Genomic DNA, 23,283 nt, shown 5'->3' with positions numbered 1-23,283 from the left:
GGTGTAAGTAGAAATAATGAAATCATATTCATTCTTTTTTTAAATCGTGCTGTATTAGTTCTTTATTGCTTTGTAATAAATTACCCTGAGACTTAGCAGCTTAAAACAAACACTTATTCATCTTTCAGTCTGTGGGTCAGGAATCTGGGCATAGCTTAGCTGAGCGCGCCGGCTTAAGGTCTCTCACGTGTTGCGTTTGGAGTGTTGGCTCATCTGAAAGGTCAGCTAGGGGAGGATCTGCTTCCAAGTTCACTCATGCGGCTACGGGTAGGATTCATTTCCTTGCTGGCTGTTGGCCAGTGATCACCGTCAGATCCTTGCCACGTGGACCTTTACATAGGGCAGCTCACAACATGACGGTTGTAGTTGAGCGAGATAATCTGAGACAGCATCCAACACAGAGACCACAGTCTTTTTGCAGACGGATCACAGAACTAACATCCCATCACTTTTATTGTATGCAGTTTATTAAAAGCAAGTCACTAGGTTCAGCCCAGGATCAAGGGTAGGGGTGACACAAGAGCATAGACTCCAGGCGTTCATGATCGTTGACGACCATCTTAGAGGCTGCCTGCCACACTGTGTTGTTGTTAGGTGCCGTGGGGCCGGCTCTGACTCATAGTGACTCCTTGGACAACAGAATGAAACACTGTCTGGTCCCACACCATCCTCACAATTGTTATTATGCTTGAGCCCATTGTTGCAGCCACTGTGTCATTTCATCTCCTTGAGGGTCTTCCTCTTTTTTGCTGACTGTCTTCTTAACTCAGTATGGTGTACCTCTCCTGGTACTGATCCGCCGGATAGCATGTCCAAAGTACGCTTCTAAGGAGCAGCCTGGCTGTACTTCTTCCAGGACAGATTTGTTTTACCTTTTGGAAATCCATGGCATATTCAGTATTCTTTACCAACATCATAACTAAACGTTAATTCTTCTTTGGTCTTCCTTATTCATTGTCCAGCTTTTGCACGCATACGAGGCAATTGAAAGCACCATGGCTTGGGTCAGGTAGGCCTTTAGTCTTCAAGACGATGTCTTTGCTTTTCAGCATTTTAAAGAGGTCTTTTGCAGCTGATTTGCCCAGTGCAATGCGTCTTTTGATTTCTTGACTGCTGCTTCCGTGCCACACCATAAAGACTATTTATTAGCTATTTACGTGGATGTTTTGATCCATGCAAATAATTTAAATAATAATTATTTAGTAACTGTGCTTTAGATTTACCTTGTATCGGCTCAAAGAAGTATTAGAGGTAGGCTTTGCAATCCACCTCAGAAATATATTATCTGTAGAACTCCCATGAACTCAATTGAATGTGTTGGCTTGTGCTTAATAACTTCCTTTTACTTCTCCCACTTCTATGTATCTTTCCATTTTGATGTTCCTAGCTCACGGCACAGTCCTGGCATATGATTGGTAGTTAATAAATAATTGCCACATTAATGGATGAATCAAAGTATAAGGGTGTAAGGAAAGGGGTTCAGGTTAAATAGAGGGAGGGTAGGAATTTTGGGAGTGGGGTGCAAAATGGGTCCAGGAGCCAGCAAAGGGGAGAGGGTGTGGCTTTAAAGGGAGGTGCTGTGTCCTTTTGGTCTTTTGTTCTAGTCATTGAATTGATTTTATAAAAGAAGGCCTGGAAAAGACACCTTCAAAAATTTAGTCAAGCTTTTAAAATTGCTCTTCAGCATGGCAATATTCCTTGCCTCTCTGGATTCAGTTCTATGCAAAATTACATCAAACAAATGGAAAGTCTGACGCAAGGGACTGGTGGTGTCTTTTAGCAGGTGTTGTATCAGAAGTTCTTTCTTTAATAGTTGCGTTAAAATTGCTTTCCTGTATTCTGCTTAGACTTGGCGGGAGATGGATATTCGGATCACTGATGCAGCTAATGAAGCGAAGGACAATGTCAAATATTTGTACACACTGGAAAAATGTTGTGATCCCCTGTACAGCAGCGATCCTGTGAGTTCGGGACTTCTATTCCCTTGGCCTGCTGATGACACCTTTCGCACTAGATGAATTGAGTGTTGAGTGTTTGCTCATTGCTATTACAATCTGTTGGAAAGTTCTTTAGAAACCTCCTTTTAGTCTCAAGAAAATCATATGTGTGCATACGTGTGTGTGTGTGTGTGTGGAGAGAAGGAGATATTATTAGGTGTGATATTTAAAAAAAATTTATTGCACATTCTGTTTTCCACTAAATATTGCAATTGACATTGTTGACTGTATTTCAGAGAACCATGGGAATATTCCCTGGCTGGTGCTTTTTGATCTTTTAGCTTAGAAAGTGCTTGCTTTTATGTATTTACAAAACTAACTGTTAACACAGCTTTCTTGTCAGTAACAGCAAGTTACTGTTTCTTGTGTTGAAATAAAATTTGATGAACCATCTGTGATTAAAATAAAAAAAATTATCATTACACAGATTATATTCATATAAAGCATTAGATAATATTTTTAAGAATTTAATAACATCTCTTGGATATACTTTATTCTAATGGCAATGGATGATTAGTCTATTATAATTTTGCCTAATTTGATATTTTTTTTCACTGAAAACTTTTGTGGTATCTTCCAGATATCCATGATTGATGCTATTCCTACACTTATAAATGCAATCAAAATGATCTATAGTATCTCTCATTATTATAACACTTCTGAGAAGATAACGTCTCTGTTTGTAAAGGTAAGTGCCTGGCATAGGCTCCAAGGTCACTTATATTTCTTTGCCAATGGTCAGTTTTTTGATAATTAAAATTTACCACACTGACACAATCCAACGTGTATGCGTCTTGAAGTTTAACAAATGCTTAGTCTTATCAACAGAGACAGAACTAAATTTAGATGAGAGTCTGCTTATAGCAAATCATAAAGCATTTTATTTCCCAAAGTAAGGAGCTCTGGTGGCACAGTCGTGAAAGCGCTCAGCTGCTAACTGAAAAGTTGGTGGTTCGCACCGACCAGCTGTTCCACAGGAGAAAGACATGGCAATCTGCTTCTGTAAATATCACCGCCTATGGGGCCATTCTGCTCTGTTCTATAGGGTCACTATAAGTCAGAATTGACTCAAGAGCAATGAGTTTTTTGTTTTTAGTTATTGTGACAAGTATTTTGTTATTTATATAATAAAAATAAAAAACAATTCTTGTTGGATTTTGGTGGCATTGTGGTTAAGTACTACGGCTGTTTACTAAAAGGTTGGCAGTTCGAGTTCACCAGGTGCTCCTTGGAAACCCTATGGGGCAGTTCTGCCCTGTCCTATACAGTTGCTATGAGTTGGAATCAACTCGATGGCAATGGGTTTGGTTTGTTTTTTTATATTGTTTAGAACATTATTTATTCCTATTGGGTAAGTTTTAATTAAGAAAAATTATATTTAACTGGGTATTTCCTGTTTCATAGTTTATATGCCGCTGTTCCAAATTCTTTTGGTGCCACAGTTTAATCATAGTAATAAAAGCCACTTGCAATGTGCCACTAATCTATAAAGCAATTAAGATGTTTCTGCCAAAAAACATAACCATGCTTCAACCTTATGTTCTAACTCATAATGGTTTATGGTAAGCATTGTCACCATTCCCATTTTGAAGTCTCTAGGAAGTAAATGACTTTTTCATTACCAAGACAAAATTTTTAAATGCTGTCTTAAAATAGGGAAATTTTCAACTTGTCAGGAATTGTGCAATATAGAATACCAATGCAGTAGGAGGCATAATTCTGGAACATTCAGTTTTTTTGTCATTTATTTTAATTTAATATATACTTATTGAACTTTAGATGTAGGTTTACAGAACAAACTAGTTTCTCATCAAAGAGTTAGTATACACATTGTTGTATGACATTGATTAACAACCCTATGACATGTCAATACTCTCCCTTCTCAACCCTGAGTTCCTTATTACCAGCTGTTCTGTTCCCTCCTGCTTTCTAGTCCCTGCCCCAGGGCTGGTGTGCCCCTTTAGTCTTGTTTTGTTCCATGGGGCTGTTCAATCTTTGGCTGAAGGGTGAACCTCAGGAGTGGCCCCATCACTCAGCTGAAAGGGAGTCCAGGGGCCATACTCTCAGGGTTTCTCCAGCCTCTGTCAGGCCAGCAAGTCTGGTCTTTCTTTCTGAGTTAGAGTTTTGTTCTACATTTTTCTCCAGCTCTGCCTGGGGGCCCTTTATTGTCATCCCTGTCAGAGCAGTCAGTGGTGGTAGCAGGGCACCAACTAGTGGTACTGGACTCAGTCTGGTGGAGGCCATGGTAGATGTGGCCCATTAGTCCTTTGGACTAATCTTTCCCTTGTGTCTTTAGTTTTCTTCATTCTTCCTTGCTCCCAAAGGGGTGAGGCCAGTGGAGTATCCTAGAAGGCTGTCCACTGGCTTTTAAGACCCCAGACGCTACTCACCAAAGTAGAATGTAGAACATTTTCTTTATAAACTCTGTTATGCCAATTGAGGTAGATGTTCCCAGAGACCATGGTCCCCATAGCCATCAGCCCAGCAATTCTGTCCCTCAAGGAGTTTGGATGTGTCTTTGGACCTACCATGGCCCTGTCTTGTACAGGCTGTGCTGGCTTTCCCAGCATTGTGCACTGTCTTACCCTTCACCAAAGTTACCACTTATCTATTGTCAATTAAGTGTTTTTCCATCTCACCCCATTCCTCCCTTGTAAGCATCAAATATTGTTTCTTTTTGTATATAAACCTTTTCATGAGTTTTTACAGTAGTGGTCTCATGCAATATTTGTCCTTTTGTGATTGACTTATTTCACTCAGCATAATGTCCTCCAGAATCATCCATGTTATGAGAGGCTTCACAGATCCATCGTTGTTCTTTATCGTTGAGTTTATTGCTGTCATTTTGTAGTGCTTTTTTTTTTTTTTTGTGGTGATAACATTTTCTTGGAAACCCTGGTGGCATAGTGGTTAAGTGCTACCGCTGCTAACCAAAAGGTCGGCCGTTCGAATCCGCCAGGTGCTCCTTCGAAACTCTACCGGGCAGTTCTACTCTGTCCTGTAGGGTTGCTATAAGTTGGAATCGACTTGGCGGCAGTGGGTTTGGTTTGACATTTTGTTTGTTCCTCTTACTCTCCTGTGCTGATTCGTTTTGTTTGTGGATTTCTTTTTCATTTCTTTTGTTTTTGTAGATTTGTTTTTATCGAGACTTTATGTTTTTCTTCTTTATTTTGATGAGTAGGTTTGTTAACTTTCTTTGTGGTTACCTTGAAATTTACCCTTGTCTTCCTAGGTAATACCCATTGCCATCGAGTTGATTTTGACTCATAGTGACCCTACAGGACAGAGTAGAACTGCCCCATAGAGTTTCCAAGGAACGCCTGGCGGATTTGAACTGCCAACCTTTTGATTAGCAGCTGTACCTCTTAACCACTACGCCACCAGGGTTTCCATTACTTGGTATCACCTTGCCTTCCTCTCCATTAGAAAGTTCTATACCTATACCATTTATTCCCTCTTTTATTGCTCTGACATTGTTGTCATTTACAGATTAACCTCCCTGGTTTCCTGTTGCAATTGTTTTGGTTTTGGATAGTCCTTGAGAGTTCATTTCTTAGATTGGTATCTGGCTGGTACGATCTTGTGCCCTAGATTCAGGCTGCGGTCTGATGTTGTTTGTTCTCAGACTGAAGGACTACCTTTAATAATTCTTGTAAGTTTGGTTTCGTTTTTGCATATTGCCTTAATTTCTGTTTATCTGGAAATGTCCTAATTTCACCATCATATTTGAAGGAAAGTTTTGAGGCTATATTATTCTTCGCTGGCAATTTTTTTCTTTCAGGGTTCTTTATATGTCATCCCATTGCCTTCTTGCATGCATGGTTTCTGCCAAATAATCAGAACTTAGTCTAATTGTTTCTCCTCTGTATGTGCCTTTTTGTTTTTCTTGAGCTGTGTGCAGGATTTTTTTTTGTCTTTGGTTTTAGTGAGTATGATTATGATATGCCCTGGTGTTTTTCTTTTAGGGTCTATCCTATATGGGGTTCATTGAACGTCTTGGTTGGTCAGCTTTTCATCATTCATGATATTAGGGAAGTTTTCTGTAGCTCTTCCTCAATGATCCTCTCTGTGTTTTCCATTTTCTGTCCCTGTTCTAGAACTCTGATCACTCGTAAATTTTTGCTTTTGATTGTATCCCACGTAATTCTCAGGGTTTCTTCATTTTTCTTTATTATTTTTTCTGATTTTTCCTCAAACAGAGTTGTATCCAAGTGTTTGTCTTCAATTTAGCTGATTCTGTCTTCCATGGCTTCAAACCTGCTCCTCAGCCCTTCTATGACACTGTCCATTTCAGAAATCTTGTTGTTTATCTTTTGTATTTCTAATTGTTGTTTTTGTATGATTTCCAGTTATGAATTTCTTTTGGCATTTTGTTCCTGTATTGTTCCATTTTTTGTCTGTATTTTCCATGAATTTGCCTGCCTTTTTCAAAAATTTTGTCTATTTTTTCCTCATTTTTGTCTGCTTTTTGCTTCAACCCTTGGATTGCTCTGAATATTAGAGATTTCAATTCCCTGTCAGGTAGTTTTAGTGTCTTTTCGTCTACTGGAAAGTCATCTGGTGTTTTATTTTGGATGCCTACTGGAGCCATCCTGTTTTGTTTTTTTAAATATGTTTAGATATTGTCTGCTGTCTTCAGGACATTCAGTAGTTATCTTCTTCGTTTCTTGATTGTAGACTTGTTTGTTTTGTCCTGCTTTTTTTGTTTTATTTGGTTATGTCTGAGCAGGTGGGCTGTGCGTTCTTTGTTGTTTGCTCATCTGTAGTAACAGTACTTTTCACCTCCTTGTCCAATGGGCAGGGCCAGTCACTCAGCTCTGGTGCAGCAGGGCAAGTCCAGATGAAGGGGAGGGTCTGGGATGGGTTGTTTATGGCGTGTACTAGGGTTGACAGGGCGGGCCAGGAATCAGTGCTGGGCAGGTTCCAGTAGTCCGTGCCTGTGCTGCTTGGGGATGTGATATTTAGTGCACAGTGCAGGTAGGCAAGAAAGAGGGGGGATGTTGTGATGTGTGGAGCTAATAGGGGTATGGGAAAGAGGAGAGAAAAGCAGGAGCCAAAAACAAGCAGAAAAAGAAAGAGTGCTAAGGGAGCTTACCATTGGAGTGGAGAGATGAGAAACCGAGAAATGGAGAAAAGCAAAAAGGAAAAAGAAAGAAAAAAAAATAACTAGACAAAAATTTGGAAAAGAAAGGAAAGAAAAGCCCCCATGAGTCTAGGAGATCCACTGGTGGGGCTTCTGAGACCATGGAAGTGGCTCCCAGGCTGCACAGTATAGCCTGGTTAGAGGGGGTATAGATGTCACACAACACCACATATTCAGGATACAGGAAAAGAAGATAAGTGTAGAGAGATGAGAACTGAGAAATGAAGACAGACAGAAAGGGAAAAAGAGAGAGAAAAGAAAAAAAAAAAAGGAAAGAAAGGAGAAAAAAAGAAATGCTCCCAGAGATCCTACCTATGTGGCTGCACAGATTGGGGGAGTGGCTCCTAAACCATGCAGTGCAGCCGGGCTAGAAGGGGCTCCCAAGCTGCAAAAAGAAAAAGAAAACAAACAAAACAAAACAAAACAAAACAGAGTAAAGCAAAACAAGGAAAAAAAAGTCCCAGGGATCCCACCAGTGTGGTGTTGTGGGCTGGGGGAGTGGTTCCCCAGTCGAGTGTGGCTTCGCAGCCTTTCAAGAAAAAGCAAAGATGGCACATGGAGCCAGGTGTTCCAGAGAAAGGAGGGGGAGGTGGTAGGAGGCACGGAAGAAACCAAAAGAGACAGAAAGAAGCAATATCAGCTCAGGGGCCCAGCCACTGTGGGCAGAGCATATCCAAGCAGCCTGAGGCCAAAGTACCTGCCTCCTGGCCAAGAGAATTGTGGCTGGTGGGAAGCAGAGGTGGCTGGGTGGGTGGGGGGGTGTGGAGAGAAGAAAGAAGGAGGCTAGGAAAGCACTGGGTGCTCTGTCTCCTGCTGGAAACTCCCTGAAGCTACTTTCCCGTATTCATTGTCCGCTGATCTCTGACATGCGTGGGGCGAATCCAAGTGGCACAGACGCTGCACTTTTGGTCAACCAAGCCACCACAGCCAGCCAGGAAGCTCGGAGGTGGAGCAGTGGGGAGAGAATGGGGGGTGGGAAATCATGTATCACAGGTTACCTGGTGCTTTGTATCCTGCTGGGAGTTCCACAAAGCTGCTTTCCTGTGCTCCCTATCTGCCGATCCCCGACTGGAGTCCAAGATAGTGGATCCAAGCTGCGTTAGCTAATGGGGTTCTTCTGCACGTTTCTCTCCTCACTCTCCATCCTCTGTCAATTTCTTATTCCATTCGGTGCTTGGCTGAGTTCTTTATCTCTTCATTTGGCACTTCAGTTTCCAGGAATGACATTTGTCTGTGTTTTACTTAGTTTTTTGGGTCTTTACTCTGGAGGGACGGCATGGTACCTGTGTCTATGGAGCCATGTTGGCAGAACTGTATTTTAATTTTTGTTGAGAATATACACAGCAAAAACATTACACCAATTGAAGTTTTTACCCATAGAATTCAGTGACATTGATTACATCGTTTGAATTGTGCAGCCATTGTCACTCTCCTTTTCTGAGTAGTTCTTTTCCCATTAACATAAACTCACTGCCCCCTAAAGTTCCTAGCTAATCTTTAAAGTTGCTGTTGTCAGTTTGATCCCATATAGATAGATCTTAAAAAAGCATAATGCTCAAGGCCGACATTCTTTATAGTTAAGCTAAAGTACTGTTTTGTTTTAAGAAGACTTCAGGAAATATTTTTGGTTTAAGGTTTAAAGATAATCTTAAGGTGACGCATTGGGGGTTCATTCAGCCTCTGTGGCTCCAGAAAGTCTGAATTCCATGAGAATTTGAAATTCTGGTCTGCATTTTCCCCCTTTGGATCAGAATTCTTCTGTGTTGTTGTTGTTAGATGCCATCAAGTCAGTTCTGACTCATAGCAACCCTATGTACAACAGAATGAAACACTGCCTAGTACTACACCATCCTCATAATCAGTGTTATGCTTGAGCTGGTTGTTGCAGCCACTGTGTCAGTCCATCTCATTGAGGGTCTTCCTCTTTTTGCTGACCCTCTACTTTACCAAGCATGATATCCTTCTCCAGGGACTGATCCCTCCTGATAACATGTCCAAAGTATGTGAGATGTAACCTTGCCATTCTTGAGTCTAAGAAGCATTCTGATTGTACTTCTGCCAAGACAGATGTATTCTTTCTTTTTGCAGTCCATGGTATATTCAATATTCTTCGACAACACCACAGTTCAAAGGCATCAATTCTTCTTTGTTCTTCCTTATTCATTGTTCAGCTTTCACATGCATATGAGGTGACTGAAAACACCATGGCATGGGTCAGGTGCACCTTAGTCCACGAGTTGACATCTTTGCCTTTCAAGACTTTAGAGAGGTCTTTTGCAGCAGATTTGCCCAGTGCAATGTGTCTTTTGATTTCTTAACTACTGCTCCTGTGGGCCTTGATTGTGGATCCAAGTAAAATGAAATCCTTGACAACTTCAGTCTTTTTTCCATTTATCATGATGTTGCTTATTGGTCCAGTTGTGAGGATTTTTGTTTTCTTTATGTTAAGGTGTAATCCATACTGAAGGCTGTAGTCTTTGATCTTCATCAGTAAGTGCTTCAAGTCCTCTTTACTTTCAGCAAACAAGTGTTCTTTCTATCAAATCTTTGATTAAAATGGAATACTCAGTCTTGAGAGCTGGTAGGGAAACTTTTTTTTTTTCTGCTCTAATGTAGGTAGTTCAAGTAGAAAGGAGGGAAATCTTTTAGCTTTTATATAAACAATATATATATATTATATATATTGTTTGCTGTTATATATTACAACTATATATTATATATGTCTTTTCCCAACATCTTCACATTTTAAAACTGTTAGACTCACTGAGGAATTGTTCTCTGGGTAGATGAGATTCAAAATTCAATTTGTCTTATTATTCTAGGTTTCATGTATATTATTTGCAAGGTTTGTTTTTTAATGAAATTATGAAACCTCCATTATCTAATTTATAAAAACTTTTTGTTACAGAAATCTTGAAGCAGATACAAAAGGAGAGAGAATTGTTTACTGAATCTCCATATACATTTCACCCAAACTCAACCATCAGCACGTGGCCAGTCTTGTTTTACCTGTGGCCCTAAGCCCTCTACTACAAATCCCAGATGTTATGGCATTTCATGAAAAAAAATTAGATAGATTGATAGCTGCCATCGAGTCAACTCTGACTCATGGTAATCTTATGTACAACAGAATGAAACCTTGTCTAGTCCTGTGTCATCCTCATTGTGGCTGTTGTGCCATTCTATCTCACCAAGGATCTCCCTTGCCCTTGCTGGCCCTCTACTTCTCCATACACAATGTCCTTCAGGAATTGATCTCTCCTGATGTAATTATATGTCCAAAGCAAATGAGTCAGACAGCATTCTGTTGTGATCCATGAGGTTTTCATTGATTAATTTTCAGAAGCAGGTTGTCAGGCCCTTTTCCTAGGCTGTCTTTTTCCATAGTCTGGAAGCACCATCCACTGAAATCTGTCCACCATGGGGACACTGCTGGTATTTGAAATACTGGTGGCATAGCTCCTAGCATACAGAAACATGCAAGCCACCACAGTATGACAGATTAACAGATGGGTGGTGGATTGTACATTACATAGTACTTCTGAACTGAGTTAGAGGCTAGAGCAGGCTATCTAAGGAAGCTGGGGAAACTCATATCAGCTTTTAGGCTAGGGAAGTGAATCCTTTCTTAGTTGGTTAAGGCATTCATCCTGCATAAATGTGGGGGCCTGAATTGTTAATTTTCCATGGAGCTTTGAACTTGGTGGCTTCACAAATGGTTTTGACAGTATCATAGGGTTAATGCTTGATTATAGTTGTGATGGAAAAATAGACCCAAAGCTCAGGCTCACAGATTGTGGACTCTGGGAGGTAGAAGAGTTAAGGATTCTCTACTCCAATTTATAGTTTTTTCCTCTTTATGTACTTACCATCATTTTATCGAAAATTCCAGGTGACAAATCAGATGATATCTGCGTGTAAAGCCTATATTAGCAACAATGGAACTGCTTCCATCTGGAACCAGCCGCAGGATGTTGTTGTGGAAAAAATATTATCTGCAATTAAACTTAAGCAGGTAATAGTCAGCTTAGTAATGCATTTAAATAACATTTTATTACCATTTTATGTTATTTTTATAGGTGCCATCTTAAATCATTTAGCAATTATCATTTAGTTGGTTGCTAAAAAGGACAGCAATTTGTTACTGCTAAGAAAATTGAGTGTTAATAAATCTTTCCAGAATATTTTAGCACTTACTGTACCCTCGGTGAGAGCCTGCTGTGGTATGGGCCCATGCTGAGTGCTAAGATACAAAGATGAGTAAGAGGCGGTTATTTTTCTTAAGCATCTTATAGACAAATGGGAGGTAGACATAAACAGATCAGCGACTACACTGTTGTTAGCCGCCCTCAAGGTGCTCCTGACTCAGGGTGACCCCATGCACGAAGGGACTCGACTGTGTGCTCCGTAGCGTTTTCATTGGCGATTTTTTGGAAGCAGATTACCTGGTGTTTCTTCCTAATCTGGCTTATTCTGGAAGCTCTCCTGAAACCTGGTCAGCATCATAGCAGCAGACAAGCCTTCACGGACAGATGGGGGGTGGCTGTGCTTAGGTTCATGGGCCGGGAATTGAACCTGGGTCTCCTGCATGGAGGGTGAGAATTCTACCACTGAGCCACCACTGCCCACACGCACGAGAGAGCCAGGCTGTTGTTAATCTGGTGGGAACAAGGTGGGCAAGGCTGCACCTTTGAGTAATGAGGGCTTTGCTAGGTTGGAAGGTGAGGAAAGATGATGTTCCAGGCTGGTGGACGAGCTCCTGAAAGGTGTCGAACTGGATGGGCTTCCAAATCCATCCAAATTGTGCCGTTGCCTGCACTTAAAAAATGAGGTTAATGTCTTTGTTATGTCCTTTTCCTTATATTTTGCATTTGATTTTAAGGAATACCAGCACTGCTTTCACAAGACAAAGCAAAAGCTCAAACAAATTCCAAATGAAAAACAATTTGAATTTAGTGAGATGTACATTTTTGGAAAATTCGAAACTTTCCACCGACGCCTTGCCAAGATATTAGACATCTTTACAACCTTCAAGACGTATTCGGTCCTACGGGATTCTAAAATCGAAGGGCTGGAAAACCTGATAGCTACGTTCCAGGTATTGTACCTGAAAATCAATTTTAATACCGTCGTTCATAATTAGACTGTAATGCTGTATTTGGGATGATTAAAACAAACTCAGTCAGTAATATAAACCGTAATCTCATGGCCCTAACAATGAAGGAATTAGATTTATTTGAGAATTTTGTAATGGTGTTAATACGTTCTTTTCAGCTGTGTCACTGTGAGAGTGGCTTCCCAATAGTTTAAAATTAATCACCTTCAGGAAAAAGCATTTTCATTAGTTGTGCATGAAAATTGTTTAAATATAACTTACTTTTTCATTTATTTATACAAGAAATATTTAATAAAGCGTTATGATGTGTCGGGCATTAGTTGACCCCACGTTCTGAGCAACATCTGATTATCTTTGCATTTAAGCATTTTATTTTAACGTATAAAAAAATACCAGGTGGAATTTTAGCTCTAAAATTCCTAATTATTTTGGTTACCAGCTACTTTAAATGTAAGGGTATCTGTGTGACCAATCTTAGTTTTTAAACAGGGGACAGTGATGTAATAACATTTGAAGATTTTTTAAAAGCACTTAACACCCAAAATGTGTTTTTAATTCTTAATGTGGATATAGTCAGACCTTAAAGCTTTTGGATACTTTATTTTGAAAAGGCTTATATTACTTACAGGCACACATTAATTTTTGTACTCAAACAGTTTATGCCAATGTAAAGAACCATTCTCATTTTCTGAGTAGACACCACTTTTGGGACAAAAACAGAAGAGATATTCTTTCTATCACAGGAAACATTTCAGGTATGCTATGTGCAATCTGGAAGGTGGATAATCTCTACTTTGAAAATGGCAGTTCTTTGAAGACGGAAGAGGATTTGTCCCTTTCTTTTTCAGTTTGGAATCTCAGATTCCCTGTGCTTATTTTATGTCAGCTAATTATTTACTTACTATTTTTAAGAAAAAATAATTTTGGAGCATATACGAAAGTTTATTTTTGAGTGAGGCTGAACTGTATGCATAAATGTAGATAAAGACTGTTCTAACCTGGGAAATATACTAAGAAAAGAAATTGCTTTGAACATATCTAAAGAGAGATACAAGCTAAAATAGATGTACCAGTCGGTAGTGCTGTAGATGGTGTATCAAAGCACAAAGTGAGATTTTTTTGTGTAGTAGTGCCATTGTTACAGGCTTAAGATGGCAACCATGTCAATGATATTCACGCCCCTGGAAATGCTATTCACACTCCTGCCATGGCTGTCCAACCCCTGCACTCTGTGACCCCATCTGCCGCTCCAACCTCCTCTCCTGCTCCTCTTCCCCTCATTTGGTACTCTCCAGACACAGGGTAGGTCAGTGTCATCTACCTTAGGGCATGAAGAGATTTTTTTTGTCTGGAAAGTTCTGCTCCTGTCACATAGTTACCTCCTCCTTGACCACAAGATCTCCCTTTAAATAACCCTTTCAATGAAGTTCTACCTGACCTCTGTTTCACCCCAGTCACTCTCTGTCACATCACCACATTACACTGCCTGGAATTATCTTGTTCATTTATTTGTGACTTACTTATGTTCTGACCTCCTGCCCCTTAAGTATGTAAGGGACGTTTGTTCCATTCACTCCTGTATCTTCAGAGTTTTCTGGCACATAATAAGTGTGCAAAAATATCTGTCTAGTAAATGATTGGGTAGATTGAGTTTGATTATTTGGTTCAAAGGTCACAATTAATCATTTCATTTATGTAACTTAATACTATTAAGTGACCACTAAATTCAGGCATAGAGCATTACCTAAGGTCCCCCAGCTTTTTAAAATTACTGTGTTAAAAGTATAACAATGTAGCTTTTCCACATAGTTTTTACAATCCATACTGTTAAAAACCAAACCAAAACCCATTGCCATCAAGTTGATTCTGACTCACAGTGACCCTATAGGACAGGGTAGAACTGCCCCATAGGGTTTCCAAGGCCTTAATTTTTACGCGAGCTGATTGCCACATCTTTCTCCCAAGGAGCAGTTGGTGAATTTGAACCACCGAGCTTTCAGTTGGCAGCTGAGCGCTTAACCACTGCGCCACCAGGACTCCATTGGGTTATGTAATATACATACAGTCTCTAAGTAGAACTAATTTTGTAGTTATATAGCATGAAAGGGTAAACCTGGTGGTGTAGTGGTTAAGAGCTACGTCTGCTAGCCAAAAGGTTGGAAGTTTGAATCCACCAGGCACTCTTTGAACACTCTATGGGGCAGTTCTACTCTGTTTTATAGGGTCGATATGTGTTGGGACCAACTTGACATCAACTGGTTTGTTTTTGTTTTTTTGGTATAGCATGGAAGAATGAGTTGTTTTAACTAGTAAACTCAGTCAAGTATTTAGAAGTCCATACACTGTTTTCTATTGAGAGATTGAAATTGATATGTAAATGGTGTGACTTTGAAGAGGAGACTGTGGAAGGAGGCCCAATATTTTTCATGAAAGTTATATATGCCTCTGTCAACAGTGTGGGCACCTGAGTTTGAGGATGGCTTAGTACCTGGCTAAGAATGATCACAGAGCATTCTAGCTTATTATTCAGAGCAAACAAACCTTCCGAGTATAGCATTTTCAAGGAGACGAATTGCCTAATTTATCCTTTCATTGCTGCCGACTGCAGCTCTGCAGGGCAGGAGGAAGCAATTAATTCCAGGGATTTTTTTAGTGCTACATTGTGGTTTGCCATTTTATTTAAGACATTGGAGGCTTGGGAGAGAGTATTTCATTGGAAGCTATTATAATATCACCATTTTCCTCCAAAGTTGTCCATGTTCTGTTTAAGCCTTGTTCATTTTCTGTGAAGATTTAAACTTTTTAATGAAAAAATATTTTAGCAAATGCTCTTCTGGGTTCCTTTCTATTCTTAATTTTCATATGTAATTAGCAATAAATTTGTAAAGAAAATGATAAATTAAAAACCACATCTGAAAAGTGGTTTTTAGATGTGAATTTTATAATTTTCTCCCAAAATACATAAAACCGTATTAAAAAAAAACACTTTCCAAATGATTTCTTTGAATGTAGTTGGGGGAGACATTATACTGCTTGTAATAAGTACTAAGCAATATGAATAACTAAAGGAATAGGGTTCCTTTTGATTTTTTTTTTTCTTTTCCGGGAATGATTGTATAGGTTCTACATTGAAGGATTTTATTTAGCTAAGGCAAGAATATAGGAGGCCTGGTGGCACAGTGGTTGAAGTGCTGGCTGCTAACCAAAAAGTTGGTGATTTGAACCCACCAGCTGCTTCACTGGACAAAGATGCAGCAGTCTGCTTCCATAAAGATTTACAGCCTTGGAAACCCTGTGGGGCAGATCTACTCTGTCCTGTAGGGTTGCTATGAGTCAGAATTGACCCAATGGCAGAAAGTTTTTTTTTTTTTTTTTTAGGGCAAGAATATTGAAATATTGTCTTATTTCTTCTTTAATTTTCAGGGCATTGTTGTGACTATAAAGAAAAAAGAATATAATTTCTTAGACCAGCGGAAAATGGAATTTGACCAAGATTATGAAGAGTTTTGCAAGCAGACTAATGACCTTCACGTAGGTTGTATGATAAAATTCCTGTTAAGAGTTGCATGCTTGTTTTTTCCTTGGTGTATAATGCTGCAAATCATTAGGCATTCGGAACGGAGAGGTGTCTTCATCATAGAGGTGCCTGATAGCAGCCTCGGCCTGCGTTTGTGATTTCAGATTAATAATTGAGGTTTCTTTTTCATGGATTAAAAAGCCATAAATATAGCTTTCGATGATGATCTCTAATCACAATCTTGTGTGTGTCTTCCATCTTAGGTCTTGGAAAGTTAACTTTCATCTCCTGTTGAAATGTAATGTGATTAGAAAAAAAAAAAATTTTTTTTTTTTATTAGAATGTAGAAATTTGGTTCCATTTTTTTTTACAATAGTAATGACCAGAAGTAACTTAGGCAAATGGGGGACTGAATATGAGGTTCAGTGAAAGCGAGGGAAACCCTCAATGAGATGGTTTGGTACAACAGCCACAACAATGGGCAGAAACATACCAACGATAGTGAAGCTGATACAGGACTGGGCAGTATTTTGTTCTGTTGTACATAAGATTGTCATGAGTCGAGCTGACTTGATGGCAACAAGATGAGGTTGGTGGTATCTGCAGCTGGCCTTACAAACAGTGGTATCAAGTCCCTTCTTGGGATTGCAACCCCTTTCTCTCTCATTTCTACCCCTCTCACTGCAGACCAACCATCCTGAATTCCAGCTCACATATGGCCATCATCAGCTTCTGAGAACATTTCACAGGACCAATCACGTGTATCTCCCACCCCTAGTTCCAAATTCCTGGGAAAAGAGTTGGGTGGGCCAGTTCTAGTAGCTTTTTTTTTTTTTTTTGCCTAGCCCTGGACCTACCAATGTGGAGGTCATGAGGTAAAAGTAAAGGGGTATGGGATCATCTGGGTGTGCGGCATATTTGTTATCAGAGAAGGAAAATCAGGGTAGGCTGGAGGGACAGCCCAATAGGTAGGTATCTACCATGGTTGACACACACAAAAAAACCACAGGCTTCTTTTAATTCCAGCGTGTACCAAGCTGTGTACCTTTCAGATTATAAAAGTAAAATTGTCATTCTTTTACTATTTTTCCCAATTTTTTTTCTTCTCAATAAATGTGTACGTTTCAAAGGAAAAAGACTTCTAAGGTATCTTTGGAAGTGTGGGTTTATTGGTAGAAGGAATCATACCAAAAGTAGCTAATTGTTTATGTCAGGCACTGCCCTAAGCATCCTATCTATGTTAATTCGTTTAATAATCCCAATGTTTTTGTTAGGTGCTGTCGAGTACATTCTGACTCACAGCGACCCTGTGCACAACAGAACGAAATGCTGCCTGATCCTGCACCATCCTCACAATAGTTGTTATGTGTGAGCCCCTTGTGGCAGCCACTGTGTCAATTCATCTCGTTCAGGGTCTTCCTCTTTTTCCTGGACTCTCTAGTTGACCGAGCATGATGTCATTCTCTAGGGACTGATCCCTCCTGATAACGTGTCCGAAGTATGTGAGATATAGTCTCAGCATCTTTGTTTCTAAGGAGCATTCTTGTTGTACTTCTCACAAGACAGATTTGTTTGCTCTTTTGGCAGTCCTTGGTATATTCAGTATTCTTTGCCAACACCATATTTCAAAGGTGTCAGTTCTTCTTTGGTCTTCCTTATTCATTGCCCAGCTTTCGAATACGTTTGAGGGGATTGAAAACACCATGGCTTGGGTCAGGCGCACCTTAGTCTTCAAGGTAACGTCTTTGCTTTTCAACACTTTAAAGAGGTCTTTTGCAGCAGACTTGCCCAGTGCAATGCACCTTTTGATTTCTTGACCGCTGCTTCCATGGGTGTTGATTGTAGATCCAAGTAAAATGAAATCCTTGACAACTTCAATCTTTTTTCCGTTTATCATGGTGTTGCTTATTGGTCCAGTTGTGAGGATTTTTGTTTCCTTCATTTTGAGGTGTATTCTATACTGAAGGCTGTAGCCTTTGATCTTCATTAGTAAGTGCTTCAAGTCTTCACTTTCAGCAAGCAAGATTGTGTCATCTGCATAATGCAGGTTGATGATGAGCCTTTCCCCCAGTCCTGATGCCCTGTTCTTCATATAGTCCAGCTTCTCAGATAATTTGCTCAGCATACAGCTTGAATAGGTATGGTGAAAGGATATAACCGTGATGCACATCTTTCTTGACATTAAACCATGCAGTATCACCTTGTTCTGTTCAAATGACTGACTCTTGATCTATGTAAAGGTTCCTCATGAGCACAGGTAAATGTTCTGGAATTCCCAATATTCACAATGTTATCCATAATTTGTTATGATCCACAGAGTGGAATGCCTTTGCATAGTCAATAAAACACAGGTAAATATCCTGCTGGTGTTCTGTGCTTTTGGCCAGGATCCATGTACCACCAGCAGTGATATCCCTGGTTCCACGTCCTCTTCTGAACCTGCTGGCACTTCTGGCAGTTCCCTGTCGATATACTGCTGTAGCTGCTTTTGAATGATCCTCAGTGAAATTTTACTTACATGTGATATTAATGATATTATTAGATTACTTGAAGAGGAATAGTGTTGCATTCATGATCAAAAAGAACATTTCAAGATCTATTCTGAAATACAAAGCTATCATTGATAGGATGATATTCATACGCCTACAAGGAAGACCAGTTAATACGACTATTATTCAAATTTACGCACCAACCACTGAGGCCAAAGATGAAGAAATTGAAAATTTTTACCAACTTCTGCAGTGTGAAGTTGATTGAACATGCAATCAGGAGGCACTGATAATTACTCGTGATTGTAATTTGAAAGTTGGAAACAAAGAAGAAGGATTGGTAGTTGGAAAATATAAAAGTGATATAAACGATGCTGGAGATTGCATGATAGAATTTTGCAAGACCAACAACTTCATTGCAAATATGTTTTTTCAACAACACGATCTGTGACTATACATGTGGACCTCGCTAGATAGAATACACAGGAATCAAATTGACAATGTCTGTGGAAAGAGATGATGGAAAAACTCAGTATCATCAGTCAGAACAAGGCCAGGGGCTAACTGTGGAATGCACCATCAGATGCTCATATGTAAGTTTAAGCCGAAACTGAAGAAAAGTAGAAGAAATCCACAAGAGCCAAAATATGACCTTGAGTATATCCCACCTGAATTTAGAGGCCATCTCGAGAATAGATTTGACGCATTGAACACTAATGACTGAAGACCAGATGAGTTGTGAAATAACGTCAAGAATATCATACATGAAGAAAGCAAGAGGTCATTAAAAAGACGGTAAAGAAAAGACCTAACTGAACGTCAGAAGAGACTCAAACTTGCCCTTGAACATCGAGTAGCTAAAGCAAAAGGAAAAAAATGATGAAGTAAAAGAGCTGAACAGAAGATTTCAAAGGGCAGCTCAAGAAGAAAAAGTAAAGGATTATAATGACACGTGCAAAGACCTGGAGACAGAAAACCAAAGGGAAGAACACACTCAGCATTTCTCAAGCTGAAAGCACTGAAGAAATAATTCAAGCCCGGAGTTGCAATATTGAAGGATTCTACGGGGAAAATGTTAAATTACACAGGAAGCATCGAAAGCATATGGAAGGAATACACAGAGTCGCTATACCAAAAAGAAGTGAACATTCAACCATTTCAGGAGGTAGCACATGAACAGGAACTGATGGTATTGAAGGAAGAAGTTCAATCTGCACTGAAGACATTGATGAAAAACAAGGCTCCGGGAATTGACAGAATAGCAATTGAGATGTTTCAACAAACCAATGCAGCCCTGAAAGTGCTCACTTTTCTATGCCAAGAAATTTGGAAGACAGCTACCTGGCTGACCAACTGGAAGAGATCCATGTTTATGCCTATTCCCAAGAAAAGTGATCCCACCGAATGTGGAAATTATGGAACAATATCATTAATAATCACAATAATCCTATTAAAAAACCTAAAACCAAACCAGTTGCTGTTGAGTTGCCTTTGACTCACAGTGACACTAGAGGACAGAGTAGAACTGCCATGTAGAGTTTCTAAGAATTGGCTGGTGGGTTCAAACTGCTGACCTTTTGGTTAGCAGCCGTAAGTCCTTACCACTGTGTGACCAGGGCTCCAAGCCTATGAAGTGGATCCTATTATACTCACATTTTGCAGATGAGGAAACTGAGGCTCAGTGAGTTTAAGTGACTTATCCAAAGTCACCCAGCTAACAAGTGGTAGAGTTGGGATTAGTGCCAATCTGTCTCTAGAACTCAGGTTTTTAGTTATAAAATGACACATTTAATAATTTAATGATATATACTTCTATCAGTTGATCCCCAAAAGTTGATAGGAGTATATAATGCTTATATAATGTAATGTCTATAACAGTAATCTCTTTTGGGGGCCGGTTCAAACATAATGACAGTAGATCTTTATCTGTTTTTGTTGGATATTAATAGTTACTTAGATTTATCTGTAGGGTTGCTATGAATTGGAATCCACTTGATGGCAATGGGTTTTTAGATTTATCAACATGAACATGTTTACCAGTTTCTTTGCTTACTATTGCATCTTGCATTCCTCTCTCTTTTTTGGGTTCATTTTCTTTCTTAAGTGTATCCTTCAGTGGTTATTTCAGCAATGTTTTATGAATGACAAACTTGTCTAGTCTTTATTTGCATAAATATGCCTTAATTTTGTCTTCACTCTTGAATGTTAGTCTGGTTGTATATATGATTTTAGCTTGGAAGTTATTTTCCTTCAGTACTTAAAAAATTTTGTTCATTGACTTTTGGCATCTATTGTTGTCAATGTGATATTTGTTATCTAATAGTTAATTCTTTATAATCTGTTTTTTCCCCTTTCTGATTGCTTTTAACATTATTTTTTTCTCCTTATCTCTGGTATTCTTTATGTGAATTTCAGGTGTGGATTTGTTTTCTTTTTTTAATTTCCCTTTTCCAGATTTTGATGTGATTCCTAAACATGAGGATGCAAGTCTTTTTCCGATAATGGAACGTTCTCAGCCATTGTTATTTGAAATATTTTACGTTCTTTCAGAACTCCCAGCAGATATATGTAGACTTTACTATCTCCAGTATCTGTTTACCTCTTTTTTGTATTTTACCATTTTTTTTCTTGTTTCCTTGTTTCTTTGCCGCATTCTGTGTGATTTTTCTTAGGTCTGTCTTGCAGTTCATTAATTTTATTTTTAGGTCTAACTAATCTGCATCCACTGTATCTTGAATTATGAATTTTTTGCTTTACATGTAGAAGTTCTGTTTAAAAAAATCACTTATTTTATACTGTGGCGTTCTTTTCATGCTTTCTGTTTTCAATTTATTCTTTAATAAGTTTAAACCCACTTATTTTATAGTCTTTTTCAGACTCTTCTATCATCTCCAGTACTTGGGGTACTAATTCTGCTTATGGCATCTGCTGCCTCTTCCTCAAGGTTCATTTGCTCGTGTGGTTTGCAAGTATTTTTTGAGCTTATCTTCTTCAAGGGTTATTATTATTATTATTATTTTTTGTGAGAGTCTTGCGGCCCTGGGTTGTGAATGTGTCCTGCAGAGTGGTTTTGCAGAGACTTCTGCTGGGGAGCTCAAGATTTTAGCACCCGTACCAGCTTTTATGTTAACTTCTTGGTTTAGACCCTTTTACCTCATGTGTAGTATAAACTTGGACCCCTTATCTAGATGTGGTGCTGGCACAGATTTCAATTGCTCTAAGACAGGAGTTAGCAAACTAGACCCAAAGACCTAATCCAGCCCTCATGTGCAAACCCAACCCTGCCCTTTTGTTTATGTGTTGTCTATGTCTGCTTTTGTATTACAATGGCAGAGTTGAGTAGTTGTGAAAGACACCTATGTCTTGAAAAGCCAAAAATATTTATTATCTGCCCCTTTACAGAAAAATGTGTATGGAGACCTTGCTCTAGGGTGGTCCCTTTTTCTCACTCATGGCTCTGGGAGGGGGCAAGTCTCCTTGCAGCTTTCTTCAGCTATGGGCAGAGTCCTTTAATCCACTTTCCATGGGTTGGGCAGCACTTCTGGCTTTCTGTAGGGAGGGCTTCCTACCCTGAGGTCAGGACCTCACAACTCCTCACCCACATTGGTGATAAAGCCCCAGTGCCTACCCCCATGGCCTGAATCTTCCTGATACCCACAAAGCCTGTCATGGTGCCAACTTTTCACTACTGCCCTGACTTTCAAGTCCTTCTTTGTTTCTGGCTTCTGGACATTTGTCTTTCAAGCTTAAGGGCTCTGTTACATATTGCCCTACGTTATATATGTTTGTAAAGAATGGGGAGCTCCTTTATTTTATTGCTAATTAGGACTTTTCCAATGCTAATTCATTGCTGTTAATCAGATTTTATTTTATTTTAGAATGAGTTGCAGAAGTTCATGGATGTAACATTTGAAAAGATTCAAAACACAAATCAAGCTCTAAGTATGTTAAAGAAATTTGAAAGGTAAACATTTGAAACCATTTTCTGAGCTCTATTTTCTGAAATAAGGATAAGATGAACATCATTTAGCATATGTTGTTTTATTATTATTTCATATTCTAATGGAAGGAAAGACCTGCTCTTGATAATCTGGGTAACAAGGTCACAGTTTAAGTTGTTCAGAGGATTAAGAGTTTGTATTGCTTCCGCAAATAGAGAACACTATTAGCTTTGAAGTAACTTGTGACTGCAATATTTCCTAGTATTTAAGTAATTTGAAAAAATTCTCACTGAATTAATAGTTTTGTTTAGATTTTAAGGATTGATACTATTTTGATTCTTTTAGTACAACACACAGATAGCTCATTCTCTTCCAGAAATAGCATTGTTTTTTAAATTGTGCTTTAGGTGAAAATTTACAGTACGTTAGTTTCTCATATAAAAATTTATACACACTTTGTTATGTGGCCCTATCTGCCATCCTTGTAATGTGACTGTACATTCCTCCTTTCCACCCCAGATTTCCTGTATCCATTCAACCAGCTCCTATCCCCTTCTGCCTTCTCATCTCACCTCCCGACAGGAGCTGCCCATCTAGTCTCATGTGTCTACTTGAGCGAGGAAGCACAGTCTTTATGAGCATCATTTTATGTCTTATAGTCCAGTCTATTCTTTGTCTGAAGAGTTGGCTCTGGGAATGGTTCTAGTTCAGGGCTAACAGAAAGTCCAAGGGACATGTTTTCTGGGGTTCCTCCAGTCTCAGTCAGACCATGAAGTCTGGTCTTTTTACTAGAATTTGAGTTCCACACCCCAGTTTTCTCCTGCTTTGTCAGGGACTCTTTGTTGTGTTCCCTGTCAGGGTGGTTGTTGGTGGTAGCCAGGCACCATCTAGTTCTTTTGGTCTCAGGCTGATGTAGTCTCTGGTTTATGGGGCCCTTTTTGTCTCTTGGGCTTTTCCTTGTGTGTTTAGTGTTTTTCATTCTTCTTTGCTTCAGGTGGGTTGGGACCAATCGATGCATCTTAAAGGGCCACTGGCTAGCTTTTAAGACCCCAGATGCCACTCACCAAAGTGGAATGCAGA

At 39.4% G+C, this 23,283-nt stretch overlaps 1 protein-coding gene across 2 annotated transcripts in view; it reads left to right on the top strand.

Moving 5' to 3' along the window:
- Nucleotides 1-23,283, top strand: part of DNAH5 (dynein axonemal heavy chain 5) — a 363,993-nt gene that overhangs the window by 90,404 nt on the left and 250,306 nt on the right. For both annotated transcript variants that reach the window (XM_049861228.1, XM_049861221.1), the window contains exons 8-13: nucleotides 1,848-1,961; nucleotides 2,578-2,685; nucleotides 11,033-11,155; nucleotides 12,023-12,238; nucleotides 15,680-15,787; nucleotides 22,141-22,226. In XM_049861228.1, coding sequence (XP_049717185.1) covers nucleotides 1,848-1,961; nucleotides 2,578-2,685; nucleotides 11,033-11,155; nucleotides 12,023-12,238; nucleotides 15,680-15,787; nucleotides 22,141-22,226 — 755 coding nt within the window. The remainder of the gene's footprint in view (nucleotides 1-1,847; nucleotides 1,962-2,577; nucleotides 2,686-11,032; nucleotides 11,156-12,022; nucleotides 12,239-15,679; nucleotides 15,788-22,140; nucleotides 22,227-23,283) is intronic.

Source organism: Elephas maximus, chromosome 2, assembly GCF_024166365.1.
Source record: "Elephas maximus indicus isolate mEleMax1 chromosome 2, mEleMax1 primary haplotype, whole genome shotgun sequence".
NCBI lineage: Eukaryota > Metazoa > Chordata > Mammalia > Proboscidea > Elephantidae > Elephas > Elephas maximus.
Note: the sequence above shows the minus strand (reverse complement) of the source record. Positions and strands in the feature narration are given on the sequence as shown.